At 31.8% G+C, this 15,354-nt stretch overlaps 1 protein-coding gene across 1 annotated transcript in view; it reads left to right on the top strand.

Moving 5' to 3' along the window:
* Positions 1-15,354, top strand: part of LOC148310718 (NBAS subunit of NRZ tethering complex-like) — a 28,604-nt gene that overhangs the window by 6,913 nt on the left and 6,337 nt on the right. Inside the window, exons 13-36 of the mRNA XM_088257944.1 lie at positions 63-186; positions 337-482; positions 993-1,291; positions 1,649-1,970; positions 2,328-2,483; positions 2,581-2,717; positions 2,794-2,979; positions 3,336-3,438; positions 3,524-3,777; positions 3,885-3,997; positions 4,144-4,276; positions 4,750-4,998; positions 6,080-6,218; positions 6,718-6,833; positions 6,924-7,180; positions 7,513-7,730; positions 7,803-8,005; positions 8,344-8,544; positions 9,344-9,504; positions 9,929-10,116; positions 11,385-11,521; positions 11,728-11,820; positions 12,902-13,027; positions 13,269-13,445. Coding sequence (XP_088114070.1) covers positions 63-186; positions 337-482; positions 993-1,291; positions 1,649-1,970; positions 2,328-2,483; positions 2,581-2,717; positions 2,794-2,979; positions 3,336-3,438; positions 3,524-3,777; positions 3,885-3,997; positions 4,144-4,276; positions 4,750-4,998; positions 6,080-6,218; positions 6,718-6,833; positions 6,924-7,180; positions 7,513-7,730; positions 7,803-8,005; positions 8,344-8,544; positions 9,344-9,504; positions 9,929-10,116; positions 11,385-11,521; positions 11,728-11,820; positions 12,902-13,027; positions 13,269-13,445 — 4,238 coding nt within the window. The remainder of the gene's footprint in view (positions 1-62; positions 187-336; positions 483-992; positions 1,292-1,648; positions 1,971-2,327; positions 2,484-2,580; positions 2,718-2,793; positions 2,980-3,335; positions 3,439-3,523; positions 3,778-3,884; positions 3,998-4,143; positions 4,277-4,749; positions 4,999-6,079; positions 6,219-6,717; positions 6,834-6,923; positions 7,181-7,512; positions 7,731-7,802; positions 8,006-8,343; positions 8,545-9,343; positions 9,505-9,928; positions 10,117-11,384; positions 11,522-11,727; positions 11,821-12,901; positions 13,028-13,268; positions 13,446-15,354) is intronic.

Below are 15,354 nucleotides of genomic sequence, written 5' to 3' on the forward strand. Positions count from 1 at the left end.
CTTTATTTATATGAAATTACGTATGTACGTATGTATATTTCATCCTTATTTATATCTTTTAGGGCAAGATATCTAAAAAAATGTGGGTTATACAACAATGCTGCGATAGAGTTCCTGAAACATTGCAAGCGGCTAAAGAACTATTAGAATTTGGATTAGAAATCACAAATGAAGAAATTTTAAAAGGTAATTTATGTATATTTGTAGGATATTATTGGCTAAAATAATCGGTCCACTTTTGATTCTCCTACCATCTATGTCTTTGGTATATTGTATATGTATGTTGTTTGTATACGAACAATGAAAGTTTAAATAAGTCAAATAAAACATTTTTAGGTTATGACTTTGAAGATGGCGATAGTTCAAGTACCAAAAAAATGCTAAATGTTTTGACTGTAGCAAACTTAACAACACAGAAGAAGGAAATTCTGCAGTACAGACACACAATGCTGTTTTATTTTGATCGTTTGGAGATTTATAAGGTAATATATATAAACAATAATAAAATGACTTCATTTTTCAACATTATTTTGGGTGGATTCAAATTATTGTACGCAAATACTGGATTTAACCCAAAGAGGTCGTTGTCAACATTTTATTGATATCTCAACATAATAAAAAAATTATCCCCTTCTCAATTACTTTTATTTAGTAATCAAAAGATATACAGATATGTCCTGTGGTTAGTGTCTTGAATTATTAGTCAGAGTTTCTAAGTTCAACCCCACTCTACTATGCGTGCATGTATGTTGTAGATAAATTAAATCTCATACCAAAAGACAAGGTTACTTTACGTGCTTCAAAATATTATGTTATAATTACAAAAAAAAATGCATACGAAATATAAGTGTATTGATTGTAAGTTATTTATTTTTTATGTGTTAATTAAAAGAATAATTTTATAGTGTGCAAAGTAATGTCGTATGGTATGTGCTTCAATATGTATTCTGTAATCAAGTATGGTTCTGATTTTATAATTTTGTGTTTTTCAGGCCATTATTGAAAGCGAATTTTGCACATACACGAGTGATGAGTACGATCGCCTTCGCATTAACAGCATTAAAACAAGTGCAATACAATATGCAAGAGAGGGAAGAATAAGAGCGTTGAGCTGTCTCTGGCCTCATTTAACTCTATTACCGGCACGCCTTTTGGTTCTTCAAAACCTTCCGGAAACTGTCGACCCGAAGGAATATAAATCTTTACTCCCAACTAATACTTCAGTCGACACCCAACCAAAGTTTAATGTCACCCAAAGAGATTCTGATTGGTGTGAAAAAGAAATATTCAGGTAAATAAACTGAAAAGTGTAATTTATTTTATAAAAATGTTAGTAATATTAGTATATAACCACTCACTGAGATTTTTTTGTCTACCGGTTTCGGTAACGACAACGATAGTATTGTTTGCATGCTGTTGTAGTGATTGTCCTTTCGAAGAGACGGGTACATCTCGAAACCGGTAGACATAAAAATCTCGGTGAGTGGTTAATACTAATATTACTAACATTTTTGTAAAAAAAATATACAAAAGTAAAAATTACTAACCACAAAGTATGTGTATGCTTTAAATATTGATAATATTGACAATATGAAAATTGTCTTTTGAGCATTTTTTATTTAGTGACTTATTAATTTTATTATTTTAGTTCTATTTGGGCTAATAGCTGGAACGAAGATACTGATATATATGAAAGTGAAGAATCAGAGAAGACATTATTACCTTCAGCTAATTTAACTGATTGGTATATAAATCGAGCGCGTGAGATTGAAAGCTATTCTGGTTTCCCCAAATTCGCTCTGACGTTGATATATTTAGCGCAAGAAGGGAATGTGTCGGGACTTGAAACCTTAAAATGTCTTCTAATGACTCTGATCACGTTACTTTACGATGTTGAAGTTGAAGAAATGAGTCTTGTGCGCTTAGAAGGTTGTTCGCGATTCCAAGTGTCTAATTATTTGATGTCTAAGGTATGAAAATAATTTCACAGTATATTTAATAAGTACTTTTTTAGTAGATTTAAATGTTTTCCTTGGCTATTTACTGCTAAATTCCTTCAGTATTTTTCATTTAAATAATTTGTGTACTGTACATAAGTCCCATATATTTCATCCACCTCTGTATTGTAATGGTCAGTAAGCTTGGCTACCGTACTGGAGGTCCGATAGTTTCGATAGTACTGGAGGTTCGATAATATTTTTGGAACAAAAATCCTCTGTATAAAATCACTATTGTAAATGTTTTACTATAAAAGTTGTATGTTAGTTATAAAATGGAAGATTGCAAAGTTAGTGCCTGAAATATTGACTATCTAATATTATTTTTAGTCAACTGAGGAGAGTGTAATTGAAGATGTGCAGAATTTACTTTTCCCGTATTTAGAAAGATGTCAAAATATGTCGGAAAATGAAACATTAAAGGAATCCCTCTTTCATGAGTATGTAGTAAATGTTGCCAAAGATAATTTAACACTTCCTATTATGGTAAGTTATTATAAATTATGTTGATTACTTTTTATGAAGCTAATATATACCTCTTTTTAACCTTTTGGCAATAAATTTTATAAAATTTTATTTATAGATTCTGAAAAATGCTTCTTTATTGAAACTTAACACTAAGCAATGCTTGACTATAGTTAACGGATGTTTATTAGCACAAGACTCTCTCAAGCAGCTCCATTTGTGTTTCAAAATTTTAGATGCCCTTCCTAAGGAAAGGTAATGTAATTTCATTTAAATGAAAATTTTAACAGAAGAAATGAACATTGCGCTATTTATTTTTTTAATATTACAGCGATACGAGTGTCGTTCCATCATATTTTGTTAGAGTGTCGGATGAAATGGAACGTTTCCTGAATGCTTGCTCTCTCCTGGATTCTCATGATGTGAATGTAACATTTTCCGAATTAAAAACACTTTCAACGGATCCAAAAGAAGTCATTTCGCTCTTAACTAAAATGGCTCGCAATGCATCTAATAGGTACATCATTTTATATTTGTATATATTTATCTGGATTTTAACCAAATATTTAAAATTCAAAGTATTTACATCCTGGTTTTAAAATAAATCCGTGCTAAAATGTCAAACATAAAATTAAAAATTTGGTATTGAATTGACATTTAGAGCTAAATATGTATAACTGTTTTAACATTTTAATTTACTTAATATCTAACAACAACAAAAATATGTCATTAATGATTTTTTTCAGACAGAAATATCCTTTCAGCAGAAAAACTTTGAGTTTTATCATATAATATTGATGTGTGTTTGTTTTTTCTAGTAATTCAAGTTATATTTTCATTAATGAAATTCCTTTGTTAAAATATATTTTACAGAATTCCAAGCCCCACAATAGAGGAATGGAATGAACTGCTTGCGGATATTTTAAATCTACACACAAAAGTATTTTGCTGTGTTGATATTGAGTTATGCTACGAGGTATGAGAGTTTCATGACTTGACATTTCGCCGTAATATATAGAAGTAATAAAATATTAATTTGCATTTTTACTTTCATTTTTCAGATATATGCTTCATCACTCCTGTTGTCATCTAATAAAGCAAACATAAATGCCGCCAGACAAGTTTTGACTTGTCAGCGTCTCGGAGATACTTCACTGGGATCTCATCCAATTCTTTCAAATAAATTAAAGCCAAGTTTAAAAAATGTCTCTCAAAAGGTGCCATATGATAAAAGTGTTTCACTTGTTCTTAAAGCTGCCACGGAATACTTCAACTCTGCATCTACTATTTCTGACATCTCTTTAGAATATGCTTGGTAAATTACCTTTTATAATTGATTTTTCTCCATTATTGGAGCACTTTATAATATTTTTGTTTATTCTTTACTATCTTTATTTATTATTTTTTTATTATATTTAACAGGTCATGCTTGCAATTAATGAAAGAAGAACATTCTGATATACAAGATGAAAAGGATTTAATTTCTGCCCTGAAAATAATTGAAGAGTACGAAGTCAGCATTATACCAATTCAAGGTATGTGTCATTATGATCTTATATTTGCCAACCAGGAAAATAAAATACCTTTTATCTATTTGCATTTACACAAATGAGGACACCTATATTTCTGGTCACTGAATGCATATTTTTACATGGTAAACTTTGTTTATATTTCGTTATAGTGCGTATGTATTCCCCGAAGATCGGTCTGATTGAAGATTGCCTTAATTCAAACAACAAAGCTCACAAATCTGTTGAAAAACTTCTTCAGCTTGCCAGATTGCTTCGAATCTCAATGGACGATGAAGTAAAAAGGTGTGTATAAAACTGCTTTAAACTCAACGCCTTAGGGGAATATCAAAAATTTTATCTCAAGGGAAAGTGAGTGTTAAAAACTTTTTTGTTTGTTTTTGTGGTCCAAAATATTGTTCGAAATAATGCTTTTCAAAAGATTTAACAATCTGGAATCATGCACAGAATTCACTCTACATCTAGTTTTGAATTATTCTCAGAGTATTTTTCTGTGTAAATTTTTCAATATTATAACTTTGTAAAGTCCAAATTTCTTATTACGATGTCCATAAATCACACAAATTTATTTAAGTATATTGAAAATTAGTAATCTGGAATACGCGTAGGTACTTATAACTCAGTAGAATTAAATACATAATACATATATAAATTGGTGAAATCAGTGTTAGGGGATACGAATCAGAAAAAAAACAATTGGAAGATCCTCACCAAATAGAAAATCATTGTACAGAAGCTGAAATATAAGTAACTTTCAGAAAGGTGATGATCCTGTCACTGTGCGCAGAGAAGGCCACAGATAATGAGGACTTTGAGAGCGCGAGGGCTCTGTGTGGCCAGCTGGTAACAGTGAGCGGCGGGGGGCGCGCCGGGGCAGAGGGAGAGCGAGCGGCTCGGAGACTGGGAGCAGAGGCGCGCCTGCAGCAGCCCCTTCTCAGGAGAGACCTTCTTAACTTGGCCTTGTTGCACTGCCATGCACAATACACTGAAAATCTCTTACAGATGAGGTATTTCTCTATTTGTGTAAATTACCTTATTACCTTATTAAAAAAGCGATATTTATAAAATGTAAAAAACTTATGGAAATCGACATTTGCATTATATTATGGTCTTTTTAAAAGTCATTCCGACATAGTTATGACATGAATAATGACCATTATGGCTGAGAATCATAAAAGATGAACAATTCACAAAGTTTGCCTTACAAAGCTAGTCGAATAAAATCTACTAAAAAGGCTTTTTGAGATCTAAATAATAAAAGTGGCATTTTTTTATGATAGTTAAATAAAATAAAATTACATTTCGTTTTATTATACAGTTAGTTGAAGTTTTTTCATTATTTAACTACAATCAGCCTACAATTTATAATTGTCCGCCTCCATGATGTAATGGTTAGCATGTTAAGCTACCATGCTTGAAGTCCTGGGTTCCCAGGGGTGGGAGAAAATAAATATTAGTGATTTTATACTCGAATATTTGTTTAATATTACCCTGGACTTGTCCCTGAAGCGCAGATAGCACTGCATCAATACAATGCAGTGTCCTATGCACCATTGGGTGCAGATAAGGGTTAGAAAAAGAAGAAAAAAATTTTTCTTCTGGTTTTATTATATTTGGGTCAATAAGGTAAATAAACTTTATTAGTACCCAAAAACTCTTTATTTTGTAATGTACTTTAAAAAAGACTTCAATTATCAAATATAAATATTTTTTTAAATTAAAATTAGGTACCCTTCAATATTTTTGAAAATCTTTGCAAATAACATTACTTTACATTTTTAAAATTATTCATGAAATGTTTTATTATTTTATTATAATAAAACACTTGTATAACCACTTAATGAGTTCTATTAAATTACACACAACTAGTTTCAAAAAATAACAGACCTTTTCATCTACAGGTGAAAAGTAAAACTTTTCACTTTACAGTTTTACTTTTCACCTGTTAGTTTTTGAAACTAGTCGCGTGTAATGAAATAAAACTCATTAAGTGGTTATACAAGTGTTTAATTATAAAAAAATAATCAACATGTCATTCCGCAATGTTAATGCCGAATCAATAAATAATATAAATGTTTTATTTATCAGGTCATTTGTGGAAGCTGAAATGCTGCAGTGCGAAATGAATAACTTGATGAACCTGACCAGCAGGTTTAATGCCAAGCAAGTGAACTTACAAGATAGTATAGAGTCAACAGATGAAGATTATGTAGATGCACTTACCTCGGTTAGTATACTTTTTTGTTGTTTCCTTTTTAAATCTTCCTATTATGATTTTTTTGTATAATAAATTTAAAGGTTTATAATTACATAACAATTTCTAACAGCCATCTAACTCAACCGTGATTTGTGTTATTATTCGATCTATTGTGATAAACTTAACCTACTATTTTTATTGAACCCAATAATAAGTACTATGGCAGTATATAGTCCGCCTCCGTGGTGTTATGGTAAGCATGTTTACCTACCGTGCTGGAGGTCCCGGGTTAGATTCCCAGGAGGGTCAAATAAATAAAAGTGATTTTTTCGCTCTAATATTTATTCAATATTACCCTGGACTAATACCTAAGCGGAGGGCTGATCTCCTTTCCTTCATGTGGTAACACATGAAGGAAAGGGGATTGTAAGATTGTAAGGAGATCGTAAGATCAAGATAACACTGCGTTTAAATGATGCGTTTGAAGATAGCAGTATATAATTAGTACTTTTCAATTTGACTTTTTTAGCCATTGACAGAAAATAAAGGAATAGTTGCAGCCACACAAGTGATGGAAAAATACATTCCGAAACCGCTTCTAGCATTGAGCGATAAGAATTCATGGAAAGAAGCTCTAAATATGAGGTGATTATTTGGTTTTCATTGTACATACGCATAAACAACAAAAAAATTATTTTTTTAATTCTATTTATCTTATTTTTCAATTATTTTTAGATGGATAAATGAAAAAAAGGAACCAGGCTCTACAAAAAAGAAAACTCAAAACTTAGAAGATTTTACAATTTCATGTCATTTATTCTATGCATCTTTGCACAAGAAATGCCAAATTTCTACCTTCTCTACAAATTACGATAAATTCACCACCCCTGATGTGCCGGATAAGCAGCTTGTTCTTCTACAAGCCCTTTTGAGAAATAGTTTACTTCAAGACAGCTTTAACTACGGCAATACAGAAATTTCAATTAGTGATGGTATGTCTAATTTATAGTACATACTATGTTCAACTAAACTATTTGTATATTGGAATTTATTTTTTGTTAAATTAGCACACCAGAATTTAATAATTTTTATTTGACCTTGACATAATATGGCGAAACAACCATTTTTCAGTATTGATAAGAATGAACCTAAAAATTATATTGCGTGTTAACAGTGGTAAACATTTAGTATAACTTAATTTTCCTAAATACGTTTTTATGTGAATTTGAGAATCAAATTTTCTATGGATTTAAAAAAAGCACTAAAGTTTATGCTACAACTGTTTTTGCAAATAAAATTTCAGCTAATTTTGTATTATTTTCAGTACTAATTGAATGTGCTGAGAATACACTCGGAGAGGACACGGGGTTGTTTATATCACAATTACTTTGTGCATCGAAACACCCCGTGTTCAGAGATAGTCTTGTCAATATTCCTTTGGATTCCAGTATGATGAATGGTATATTGTACTTCTATGCCCTTCTAAATTATATGGAAATGAATCATTTGCCCGATGGCGCTTTCTTTCTTCCCCCGGCGAAGGTATTAATTATTTCTGATTTTTTAAATAATCATTTATATAACATTTATTTATTTAGATAATCATAATTTTAGCTTGTAGCTGACATGATCAGATCAGTTGAAAATGTGTCCTCCGATTCCTTGAATGACTCCAAAAAGGGCTTTTTAAAATGTCGTGACCGATATACAAACCTTTTAGAAGGAGAAAAATTGAATTATATGGATCTCGATATTGATGTTAGAAAATTTATTAATAACGATGAATATAAAAAATCTACAATCATTGATTTAGCAAGGTATGTTTTTGATTCTATATTCTCACCTCATAAATCATAACATGCTTCCATATTTATCTATTTATTTTATATCAACGACTTAAGACACATTATTTGAGTGTGTTCAAATCTTTGTGCACAAATACCAGATTTAACCCCTCAAGTAGGGTTGTTATTTATATTGGTGTTTCAACAGAGATGAAGTTATTGAGATAGGAATATGGAAGTCTGGAAACTTACAGGATTTAAGACCTATCCTTAACAAGTTTAAATGATTCATTTATACATTGTGTGGGTAAAGAGTTGAATTTTGTAAATTCACAGAAATATCAATTAATACTTTGAACATTTTTTTTCAGGACGGCCAACAAAGATAGGTTAAAACAAGCAATGGACTTTGCTATAAAGTACAATATTGAAGAAGAAGAAGTAGTTCTTGCTCATGTATCATATGTTTTACTAAATTATGCTGATATTGGTTTTGCAGAGAGTAACACTTTATTGTCTCAATCCAATTTAATATCATCTCTAAGTGACAAGTCAAAGAATGAAATCGAAAGGTTTGTATTAATAATAACTCAAAATTTTCTGCCGATTTAAACATGTGTCTGGCAAAATAAAATAACCTGATTTCAAATCCTTTAGTTTCCGCAATGATGTTTGGATATCATTTAATGAGAATGATTGTCAACCATTAATATTATAAAGTGTAATTACCAGAATAAGTACAGACTTCTATTTAACAAACTTTGGATATAACGGATAAAAATCCAATCAAATGTAAAAAAAAAATTGAAACGTCCTATTAATATTATATATGCTTAAATTCAAGAGTCACCGCATATAAACAATATTTATCAGCCATGGTAATACGTTTAGCACTATAATTTGAGACATGCCATCTTGCTATGTAGTAGAGTGCATCAACAACACTGTCAAAAATGAAGTTATCAGTGGTAAGATCACATCTCAAAGATCTAATGACATTTATTGACTGTTCGTCAGATAACGAAGTTTAACTATACTATACACATTTTCGTAATTTTAGAGTTGATTATAAAATAAACAGCAAATTTGAAAAGTGCAAACAAAACTTGATTCCTTTTTCAAAGTAGGATTATTTAGCAAGCGCGTCGATATCAAACACCAACGTCACTTCATAATGAGTGTCCAAAGACAATAATTAGGATTTTTTATTTTTATTTTAATACAATGTTCATATATAAGAAAAAAACAAAAAAATTATTTATTTTAAACCTATTTTTATATAACAGGCTTTAGCGGACACCCCCTCCCCCCAATTAGTCTGTGTTATAGGGGTTTCACTGTAATAAAATAACCTGATTTCGAATCCTACAGGATACTCAGCGATGTTTGGACATCACTTGATGGGAATGATCACCAAGCAATAATATTATATTTTAGTATAATTACCAGCATTAATAATAACTATACCATGAATGGTCTTACTGCAAAAGACCACATCAAATTAGTCAGAAAAGTCAAATCAGCATGCTCAAGTAAGTGTCGTTTTTTCTCATTAAAAGTATATACATTTTTTTGTTATTTTATGTATTAATTTGTAAATCAAACACAGATTTTTTGAGTCTATTGAGTTGTATTTTATTTTTACAAAACCACAAAAAATTTAAATAAAGACAATTTTTTCGCCTAGTTATGACATTTTCAAACGAACGCCATAACTAGGCGAAAAAATTGTCACTATATTAATTTTTATGTGTTTTTTTTGTTGTTGATAAAATACAACTTAGTAGACTCATAAAATCTATGTTTGATTTAAAAATTAATACATAAATTAAAATGGAGTTCTACAAATTAAACGCCAAATCAATAAATAAATTTAAAAAAATATTATGATAATATAGCTAATCTTTTCTGTATTTGTGTTAAAATTTATATTTAAAGAAGTATTGTTTATTTAAGGTTTAGATTACAAGTTTCTTATGAAATCACCAAGTGACACAGAATTATTAGAGAATTTGTTACCTCTAATGAACAAAGATAATATTGGCCTAGTGACGAAGTTAATGCGGAACCTACCTGCAAGTTTAAATATTGATTTTGACGCCAGTGGCTTATATAAAAATTGGCTGTTCACATATTTTTTTGATGTGAGTATTCCTTTATTATTATTGAGATTGATACAAATAGGTATTTCACTTTTTACATATACTTGTCAATTATTCTCATGCGGCTATTTTTATTATAACTAGGTGTAGATTACCAAAGAGGATTAATAATTAACCGCTTCATACTTTTGAACGAGTGATGCTCGCGCGCTAATTGCGTTCCAATTTTGAATTTTTCAATTACTTTTTGGATGACGAATTAGTACAAAATATTGTGGACATAATTGTAAATTAAACATGCTTAAATTGTTATTTTAAACATGCTTAAATTGTTATTTATTTTATTTTAAAAGTGGATAAACTTGAATAAAACATTCTTAAAAACCTGGTGTTTTTTTAAACACTTTTTATTAAAAAAATCCTAGCATTAAGTAGTTAAAATGTAATATTTACACCTACTTAAGTAGATTTAAAAATTTAAACAAAAAAATAACATCAAGCCATAAATGCAATATACATATTATCATTTTGCGACATTTGTAGCTAACAAATATTAAATTTGGACAATTTATATAACACTTTTTTGTAAAATACTACCTCAAGACGCTGTCATCATTTTTCAAAAGTTTTTTTTGGGGTACTGGGTTTTCATTATTTTTCTTTGCGATTCATCATGTCGGCTCAAGGTGAAGGGGCCTTTCTGTAATATCGCCAGGTAACATAATGAACAAACAAAAAATTACCTGTCTCAGTCGCTCGTGACAATTTACTATCTTATTATTAATTATTTGGAATAAATGAGCATACTTTCTCGCACCCCTGAAAGTAATTGGCAATAACCTATCTGCGCATCATCAAAACAAACAAAATTCAGACCCTTCCATTAAAATAATGTTTTTTGATCAATCAATTTGTTTATTTTGTAAAATAAATGTCAGAATATTATATACATTATGGATATTACCACAACAAAAAGCATGTTTATGGCGCGCGCCATGCCAATAAAATACTCTATAATTTGAAATATTTTTCTGCCTTGATTTTGATCGTTTGATAAAAGACCTCTAATATCAAATTTGTCTTTTATGACAAACATGCTTTAAATTTCAAATTAACTTTTTTTTAAATTAACATGTACATGTTGGTAGTAAAACAAATTTAGAAAAACAAAAGAGAAAAGGGGATACGGTTAAAGGAAGAGATAACAAAAAACGTAACATATAAAGCTGTTAAGGCGAGCGATTCAGATACATACATGTAACAAACTAATGAATGTAACTTTGTATTTACATATACTGTTTCGGTTTTAGGTACCAGAAAATATGTATTCACCAAAAAAATGGATGCAACAATACAGAGAATGTTCCAGTTACTTTAGTAAACTTGCAAAGTATGACTTGATTGCACTGGTGGGAGAAATATTGTTTAACCCAGATGCGATAGAAAAGTATGTACAAAATCAATCAACTATTTCCATTGCAATATGTATATTTTTGTGATTATTCATTTTCATTACAGGCCTGACTTTATTTAAAACTGTTGGAGGTGTTCCTCCTTCACTACAAAGACTGGCTCATAAATAAGCAGATTGTTAAACTTCCATTAGTTCTGTTTCTAGATTTTTATTGAATTATTTTCTGCTTATTTTTGCAGAGTTCCCGCAAATATTCGTATTCAAATAGCTAACCAGACCGGAGAATATTGCCATCACGAGCAAAGTAATGATGAAAACAAATCTCACGCAAGGTATGTAGATACAGTTGAACTCGGTTGTAACGAGGATAAAGGGACCGACTCAATTTGCTCGTTATAACCGTTACTCGTTATATCCGAGGATAGGTATTTTTTTATAAATATACCTATCACATGAAGTATGTTATCTGGAATGGTCACACAACACAATATGTCGCAATTAAAACAAAATTTATACAATTCACCCGTTACACATGTCATATTTTTCTGTTTTCCAATAAAATTTGAAAAATTCTGTGCTTCTTTGAGTGCAAATCATTGCAGTTTCATCAAAATTCGTACGATCACAATTGTTTTTGTTTTTCGAGACCGTGATGTTCTTTTTGAATGCAGATAAAAATACAACGTTGAGAACGATGATGAAAACTTTTTATCCAATTCAATATTTTTTGCGCCATGTTCTATTTCATGAATGTTGTACATGCAATTTCAACCATATGCGCGGATACTTTTTTAATGTTGTCGGCAAAACACCAATTAGGTAGTTAGTATCTCAACTATTGTCATAAACATAATCCGATCCTGGCGGCATCGGTCTAGTTAACTGTCCGGTCGGATTTTATTGTTTTGGGTCGAAAATGGTGTATTAAAAAATCTATACATTAACAGTTTTAAGATTTTTTCTGGCAATATTTTTGCTTGTTATAACCGTGAATAAATATATGGAGAAAATCAGAAACCAAAATATCAACGATTGTTTACTCATTATATCCAAGATCTCGCTATAACCGCGCTCTTAATAACCGAGTTTGACTGTATTTTTAAAACTTGTTACTTTTTTCATACATATTTCAGTTAAGTAAACATCTGAGCAATGTAATTTAATTTTGACCCATTTAGATTATGAATATTTTATAAAGAGAATATAAATAAATTTTCATGATCAATCTAAATATTATTGACTTTATTAATTTCCTGTAATTTAACTATATATATATTTTTTACATTTTTAATAATAAAAAATCTTAAAGCTTACGAGTCAGATTGATTTAAAATGACAGAAAGGGATAAAATTAGGTTGAATTTTATTTATTCTTTTGTCATACATCAATAAATCACCTTGTTTGTATTCCAGTACGGATGAAATGACCTGGGGAGATATAGGAGATGAAATATCTAGATGGGCAAACTTCCTAGAAATTTTCCATTCGGAAAATATTAGTGGTATTACCAAAAGTTCTGGAAATTATGAAATATGGAGGTACAGTTGATTGTCTTTTTTCATATAAACCTCACGTGTGGGAGGTCATATTTCACTACATTATACTTGAAATGCATAGTTTTTGCGCACTTGAAACGTTCTTTCATTATATTGTTTTTCTATTCTCAGTATGACGTGTATACATATTTCTGTTTAACATCCCATAGTTAGTGCCAATTTTAATTAGCTATGTAAATATTTCACGAGTCTTGATAATTTGTTAATATTTTATAACTTCCAGAAATATTGAATGCTCACGAGGAATGAATTCAGAAATAATGAAACCATTTGAAGAACTAATCCACGATAAATCTGTTTCTACTAAAAACTTTAAAATTTTAATTGAGGCACTAAGTGAAGATTTGCGTATTGATGATGTCTTATTGAAGGCATTAAGTACAGAAAACATGCAGAAAAGGTAATTTATTTCACATAATTTCAGATGTAATCATTTCATCACCTTACAGAAATATAAAATACCTATTCTCTATTTAAATTTTCGCAATTAGGTCTTCTATACTTCTGGCCAGGGTGTACATATTATAGGAAGTGTTTTCATTGAAATTCTTATTTTAACAAAAAATGTACAATAGTTATTATAAACCCTACGTCATTTAAATCAGCACACATTTTATTATTTGCAGAATATGATATTATTTGTATAATTACATTCTTCTTCTTCTCCGTCTTAATCCTCATTGCTGAGGGTTGTGACCCTTGCAGAAGCAATGACTCTTCTCCAGTTATCCCTTGACTGCGCTGCACGTAGCGCTCCAACCACTGAGGTGCCTGCTGCTGCCTTAATTTGATCGGTCCATCGTGTGGGGATCTTCCTCTCCCTCTCTTTCCCTCCAGGCTACCGATCACAACTAGTCGTTCCAGGCTATCCTCGTTGCCACGCGCAACGTGTCCAAAGAACTGGAGAATCCGTCGGGTACAGATATTGGCCAGAGACAAGCCATCCAAGCGTAGTTCCTGGCGAATGGACTCATTGGTGCGTCTAGCTGTCCATGGAATTCGGAGCATGCGCCTCCAACACCACATTTCGAAGGCATCAATTTTTCTCCTTTCTGCTGCTTTTATAGTCCATGTTTCAGCAGCATAGAGAAAAATGGAGTGGACCAAGCTCCTGACAAGCTTCATCTTGGTGTTGTTACTCACACCCCGGTCTTTCCAAATTTTGTCTAGCTTAGACATGGCACTTTTGGCGATGGCGATACGACGTCTAATCTCTCCTTCACAAGTTCCTTCATTGCTGATTTGAGATCCAAGGAACTGGAACTCGTTTATTATCTCTAAACCTTCCAGTGAGTTCCCGAGATCACCAAACTTCTTAGATCGATCTATGATCATGATCTTGGTCTTGCTTTGGTTAATCTCTAGTCCCAGTGCCTTGCTCTCAATCTCTACTCGTTTAAGGAGATCTACCATCTCTTTTGGGTCTTTGGCCAGAAGTGTTGTGTCGTCCGCATATCGTATATTGGACAGCTTTACGCCACCAATGGACACTCCTCCATTCCATTCGTAGAGAGCCCTGCGCATGATGTATTCCCCATAGATGTTAAACAGGTCAGGGGAGAGTATGCATCCCTGTCTTACACCTTTCTCAGTGGGGAAGCTTGCAGTGTTTATGCCATTGATTCTTACGATTGCCTTACTTTGGGCATAAAGTCCATGGATGAGTTTTATCAAATGGGATGGGACTCCCATCTCCATGAGTACTTTCCACAGATGTTCCCACTTCACGCAGTCGAAAGCTTTTTTGTAATCGATAAAGCATAAAACTGTTGGCGTCAGGAACTCTCGGCTTTTTTCGATCACTTGGCGGATGTTGAGGATCTGCTCTCTTGTTCCTCTTCCTTTCACAAAACCAGCTTGTTCCTTTGGTATTTGCCATCCAATGTAACTGTGTAATCGTGCTTTTAGAACATATAGCATTATCTTGCTGGTGTGAGAGATAAGTGCTATTGTCCTATAGTTTTCACACTTTTTGGATGAGCCTTTTTTGTGAAGAGGAATGAAAACAGATTCTGCCCATTCCTGAGGCCATGTTCCCGTTCTCCATATGAGGTTGCAGAGATCCAGCACTGTTTTCATGCCCTTATCCCCTAGTTCTTTTAGAAGCTCGGCCTGTATGCAGTCATTGCCGGGGGACTTGTTGCATTTTAGTTTTTTCAGTGCATCTCGAATCTCTTCTTCCAAAATGTCGGGTTCCATGGTTTGATTCTCAAAGGAAGGACTTCCTGCTGTTGAGGTCTCGGCATATAGTCCGGAGCAGTAACCTCGCCATCTCTCCAAGACGCTGCCAATGTCCGTCAGAACGCTTC

Source organism: Brachycentrus maculatus, unplaced genomic scaffold (assembly GCF_059751285.1).
Source record: "Brachycentrus maculatus isolate JH-2025_06_01 unplaced genomic scaffold, ASM5975128v1 h1tg000089l, whole genome shotgun sequence".
Taxonomy (NCBI): domain Eukaryota; kingdom Metazoa; phylum Arthropoda; class Insecta; order Trichoptera; family Brachycentridae; genus Brachycentrus; species Brachycentrus maculatus.